At 36.0% G+C, this 6,450-nt stretch overlaps 1 protein-coding gene across 1 annotated transcript; it reads left to right on the top strand.

Moving 5' to 3' along the window:
• Positions 1 to 4,996: 4,996 nt before the first annotated feature.
• LOC107677072 (putative gustatory receptor clone PTE03) lies at positions 4,997 to 5,914 on the top strand. The gene has a single exon (XM_016471857.1). It carries the CDS (start codon positions 4,997 to 4,999, stop codon positions 5,912 to 5,914), a length of 918 nt encoding a protein of 305 aa, XP_016327343.1.
• The last annotated feature ends 536 nt before the right edge of the window (positions 5,915 to 6,450 follow it).

The raw sequence follows: 6,450 nt of genomic DNA on the forward strand, positions 1-6,450 counted from the left end.
GTGCGCAAAGCTTAACGTGTGCACTTACCATAGTATTTGGATTTAGAGTTTTCCAAGCATCTGTTTGCAGATACCTGGAAGCACTGGGCCAAACGGGAGAGGCAAGCTCCAATACAACCCTCAAAGTGACGGGAGCAATGCTTCCAGAGTGTGTCGACAGACACACTAGTTGAGTGAAGCCCAAGGTACCGGGGTGTAAACCAACTCAGAGAAAGGGAACGAGATCAATAACGCGTAACCCTTACCATACAGGATTTTAGAAAAGTGGGCACAAACTCATCGGCCAGATCCACCTGCGATCCCCACGAGCTCATTCCCTTCCGTGCCTCAGCAGCGGTGGGTCCTGAATCGCGGGAAGTAGACGGCTGCCCCTCTTTCCTCGAAAAGAGAGACAAACGAGAGCGGAGCTTTTTCCCTTGGAAAAAATGCTTGCAGTGCACGCCAATTGCCCCCTTCGAGGCATTGCGTGCGTGCTCTTCGCCCAAACAAATAACGCATAGATCGTGTGTGTCATCAGATGTTAAACAACGTCAACACGAGTTCGAAGTTCCCATGAAAGGGAAAGACTTAAACATCTTGGATGGCATGGGGTGAGTAAATTATCAGGAAATTTTAATTAGAAAGTGACCTAATCCTTTAAGGCAGATATGACCATGTTACTCTGGATGATGGCACTTTTTATGAACATGTTCTTTTAAATCATCCTGCTATGCTTCGCGGTTGTTAGTGAAGAATAGCAGGCAAACACAAACACAACATAGTCAAGTATTGATTACATATCTATCGCTAATTCTATTCAGATGCTCCTAATCTATTAAACTAAGGTGTCAATATATTTAAACAACTTTGAAAAATAAATAAATGAAAAATAAAAAAAAATCTGTTAGCATGTCAAAGAATAAAACAGAAAAATAGACAAAGGAAGACAAAACTAATAAAACATCTTTGCAATTTAGACAATAACATATCAAATTTGATGTCATTGTAATATTCTAGCATATTTACTTGGTTGAGATGCAGATGAGCAAGCATGCTTTGAATCATTTTCAGTCACTCTTAGGGATATCGATGTCCTTGGTTTAGGAGCTACTTTCAGTTTGGTGAATTACTGAAATGTACAAATCCTACAATTAGGAGCAATTCACCCCTAGTTTTTAAGAGTTGCTCCTAAAATTCTACATTAGGAGGAACTTTTAGCCTAATGATTTCTGGTGAATATGGCCCTAGGATTACAGACAAGAACCACACAATAACTGGACCAGGCATCAGTCAATTAATAACATATAACAAGCCATGATCTGGGACAGAATATCAGCCTTAAGTTAACTCTATCAACACTAAACCCCAAATCTAAGTCAAGTCAAGTCATCTTTATTTGTATAGCGCTTTATAAAATACTGATTGTGTCAAAGCAGCTTTACATTTTCAAATAGGAAAACAGTTTGTCAACAATGCATGAAGACAATAACAGAGTAATTTTTCCTGATAAAATCAGTTCATTGATGATTCAGTGATGTCATCATCCAGTTCAGCTCTCTTCCAATATTGTCTGTGCAATCAGTCAAGCATCCCCAACTAAGCAAGCCAAATGCGACAGTGGCAAGGAACCAAAACTCCATCGGTGACAGAAATGGAGAAAAAACCTTGGGAGAAACCAGGCTCAGTCGGGGGGCCAGTTCTCCTCTGGCCAGGCGAAACCAGCATAGTGTGGTTTAATTTCAGGCTGCAACACAGGTGCAGAGGACTTGTCTGGTTCCCGTGGTCTTGTGCCGATGGTCATCGAGGTGATGAGGTCTTTACAGGGGATCTGTCTCTGGGGCGTATCTAGTTGACATGGTCTCCGCTGACATTCAGGGCTGTAGAGGTCATCTCTAGGTGCTGTTCTTACGATGTAGCGAGTACATCGGGTGTTATAGGAAGTGTTCCCGGTTCCGGGTTGACCTAATTTATGCAGCCTAACAATCCTTTAATGGATTTGATTTATATAAATGCAATAGTGTATTATGTATATGCCAGGTTAAAGAGATGGGTCTTTAATCTAGATTTAAACTGACAGAGTGTGTCTGCCTCTAAAACAACGCTAGGCAGATTGTTCCAGAGTTTGGGCGCTAAATAGGAAAAGGATCGGCCACCTACAGTTGATTTTGATATTCTAGGTATTATCAACTGGCCAGAGTTTTGAGATCGCAGTGGACTTGAAGACAATAATGCGATATGAGCTTACTCAAGTACTGAGGAGCTAAACCATTCAGGGCTTTATAAGTAATTAGCAAGATTTTAAAATGTATTCGATGTTTAATAGGGAACCAGTGCAGAGTTGACAGAACAGGTTAAGTCACATTTAACCTAATGCTAAAGCACAGTCTCAGCCAGGGAAAACTATGGATTCATAACCTATTGATAATTCCAGATGGATTGGATGATGGTGAGATCAGATCTCTGTGTGGAGCACTGGCTGTTGTCAGACTCATTGTGCATACAAAAACCTCACTAGATTATTACAGTTAATGGCAAAAGGAATGCTTGGAAATGTAAACTGTATTTGTCATACTGACACACTTGAGCAAATGATATAACTTTGTTGGTGAAAATACTAATGGCCTAAGACTTTTGCACAGTAGTGTAAATCATTGTTTTAATAATGTTTAAAAACACTACCACTATTGTATTATTAATATACTGTAAGGAACTGCTAAGTAGTAGATCAGTAATATGATCTCTACAGAAGCAGGCAAATCATGTGCATTGTGCCGCCATTATTATAACTACATTATTATAACTAGACAACAAGATTAATCATTGCAAAAAGGATCGACTTACTTGTATACTTCTTACTTTAACAAGACACAATATCAAGGAAATATTTATCACAATGAGAATGCCCACGTGATTTCAAGCACAAATTATTTAACATCATAATCATAATATTAGGAGGTGTGCATATGTCACACACTGCTAAATTATACCCAGATCAATATCACCACCTGCTGGCAAAGGCTGTGATAAGACATGACCTTTTGCCATCTAAAAATAAACACAACTGAGAAAAAAGGTGCAACCAAGTCTACAAATCTACCATATCCCCCCAGAAACCTTAAATATTATGTTGAAACTTCATTTCAAATAAAATGCCTTTCCAAAGGCTCACAAACCTCATTACTTGTGTTGCCCACCACACTGCACATTTTCAACCAACACAAGTTACTTGGTACAGTCTTTTCAGGCTTAAAAGTATTAATTTTTTAATGTAATTTGAAAGTGTGTAAAAATCTGTATTTTGTAGCAATGTTTTTGTAACAATAGCTTGTGGTTATCAGATTTGAGTTACAAGAGTTTTACCCACTGTACCACACAGCCCGTTTTAATGTTTCTAGTTAAGGACAACTTCTGAGGAGTCTGTGCTGTTTATGAACATTGGCTGTTGTCAAACTCCTCGTGGATTCAAAAATCTCACTGGATTATTACAATTAACGGCAAAATGAATGTTTGGAAACGTTAACTGATATTTCCTTCTGACACACTACAGCAAAAGATAAAAATAACTGACTTAAAACCATTGTATTTGTTTATTTATTTTATTATGTATTCATTTTTTGTTGGTGGTGAAAATACTAATGGCCTAAGACTTTTGCACAATAGTGTAAATCAGTGTTTTAATAATGTTTTAAAACACTACCACTATTGTATTATTAATATACTGTAAGGAACTGCTAAGCAGTAGATCAGTAATATGATCTCTACAGAAGCAGGCAAATCATGTGCATTGTGCCGCCATTATTATAACTACATTATTATAACTAGACAACAAGATTAATCATTGCAAAAAGGATCGACTTACTTGTATACTTCTTACTTTAACAAGACACAATATCAAGGAAATATTTATCACAATGAGAATGCCCACGTGATTTCAAGCACAAATTATTTAACATCATAATCATAATATTAGGAGGTGTGCATATGTCACACACTGCTAAATTATACCCAGATCAATATCACCACCTGCTGGCAAAGGCTGTGATAAGACATGACCTTTTGCCATCTAAAAATAAACACAACTGAGAAAAAAGGTGCAACCAAGTCTACAAATCTACCATATCCCCCCAGAAACCTTAAATATTATGTTGAAACTTCATTTCAAATAAAATGCCTTTCCAAAGGCTCACAAACCTCATTACTTGTGTTGCCCACCACACTGCACATTTTCAACCAACACAAGTTACTTGGTACAGTCTTTTCAGGCTTAAAAGTATTAATTTTTTAATGTAATTTGAAAGTGTGTAAAAATCTGTATTTTGTAGCAATGTTTTTGTAACAATAGCTTGTGGTTATCAGATTTGAGTTACAAGAGTTTTACCCACTGTACCACACAGCCCGTTTTAATGTTTCTAGTTAAGGACAACTTCTGAGGAGTCTGTGCTGTTTATGCAAATCAAGCCACAGCAGAGATGTCTCAAGAGACATATTTTATACTACAAATAACAGCATGTACTGGTGACTCTTAGTAGAGCTAATTCTCTGCACATGCGCTACATTATGAATAGATGAAGTGATAGCAGTTTCAGATTGTATTACAGAAGGTATTTCTGGTAATGCAATTGCATGTATATTGTTTAACTGATTGAATAATTCATACAGTACTTTATATTTACATGATGCATTATATAAAACGTCTTCGCTGCAGTTATTCAAAGCTGAGAACCATGAAAACTGTTTATTTTTAAGATGCATAAAGAGCACATTAACTTTTTCTTTTGCATGATATAAAACGTCTTGGCTGCAGTTATTCAAAGCTGAGAACCATGAAAACTGTTTATTTTTAAGATGCATAAAGAGCACATTAACTTTTTCTTTTGCATGATATAAAACGTCTTGGCTGCAGTTATTCAAAGCTGAGAACCATGAAAACTGTTTATTTTTAAGATGCATAAAGAGCACATTAACTTTTTCTGTTCTCATCCTCAGGTCAATTAATCCATTCTTTGCTTAACGGAAAATGGAAAATAGAACATATTTTTACTTGATGTTGTTTGAAAATATTGGGTACATAAGATATGCTTTTTTCAGTTTGGGATTTGTTGTATTTTGTGCTATTGTCTTCTTTAATGCCCTTATTATTCTTGTAATTTTTCTGGAAAGGACATTGCACCATCCCATGTACATTCTAATTTCATGTCTGTCCGTCAACTCTGTATTTGGAACAGCTGCTTTTTTCCCAAGGTTACTGACAGACTTGCTGTCTGATACACACTCAGTCTCCCGTGAAGCATGTATCTTACAGGCTTTTGTCATTTATTCATATGCAGCAAATGAAAATATAATATTAATGTTAATGGCATTTGACAGATATGTAGCAATCTGTAAACCATTACAATACAACAACATAATGACCCCCAGGGTTTTATCTGTTTTAATAGCTATAAGCTGGATTTATCCAATGATTTGTCTTGGTATTGCTGGTATATTAAATGCCAGACTGACGATGTGTGGTAACAAACTGTGGAAGGTGTATTGTCACAACTGGGAAATTGTCAAGCTTTCTTGTGGAAACACTATTGCTAATAATGTTTTTGGTTTTTTCAATATGACCACAACTCTTATTATACCATTACATTTTATATTATATTCTTATGCTAAAATTCTTATCATTTGTAGAAAAAGCTCACTGGATTTCAGGAGAAAAGCATATCAAACTTGTATTCCGCACATAGTGATCCTTTTAAATTTCTCAGTTGCTCTTTTTTGCGAGGTCACTTTGAGTCGGTTTGCGACTTTGGAGCTTCCTATAGGGCTGTCGATCATTCTTTCACTAGAGTTTCTTATAGTACCACCCATCCTGAACCCTCTTGTTTATGGTTTGAATTTTCCTGAAATTCGCAAAAAAATTCTATGGATTATAAAAGCTTCCAAATAGCTGTAGTAAATATATTTTTATTAACAATATTCAATGATTGTATGATTGTAAATCATGATGTACATCACATTTTATGAACCTTTTAACTTGAGATTTTGCGTTTTACTGCCAGTAAATCTTTGCAACAATTATATATTTATTATACATTAAAATTTCTTAGCCTGGATAACTGTCACTGCACTCATGACATGGGTCAGATATATAGTATAGCAATGCTATAGCAAGTGAACAACTTCCCCTATTCAGAAACAATATGGCTGTTTGTATAACAAAACAGAAATAAACATAATTCAAGAATACGCAAGTATTATGCACTCAATATAATAAAGAAAATGTCTCAACTTTGTGTGTCTTCTTCATTCACTTATTTAATAGTGTAACATTGGTGGGCCAAACGAAAATGTAAATAAATAGATTAGAGATGAATGAATGAATGAATTTGTTATAAATTAAAATAAATCTAATTTGTTCTGGGAGCTGAGAGGATGCATGGAGGCTTTTTTTCGACTTTTACCTGGACTTTTAACAACATGTCT

Source organism: Sinocyclocheilus anshuiensis, unplaced genomic scaffold, assembly GCF_001515605.1.
Source record: "Sinocyclocheilus anshuiensis isolate Anshui unplaced genomic scaffold, SAMN03320099.WGS_v1.1 scaffold24, whole genome shotgun sequence".
Classification (NCBI taxonomy): domain Eukaryota; kingdom Metazoa; phylum Chordata; class Actinopteri; order Cypriniformes; family Cyprinidae; genus Sinocyclocheilus; species Sinocyclocheilus anshuiensis.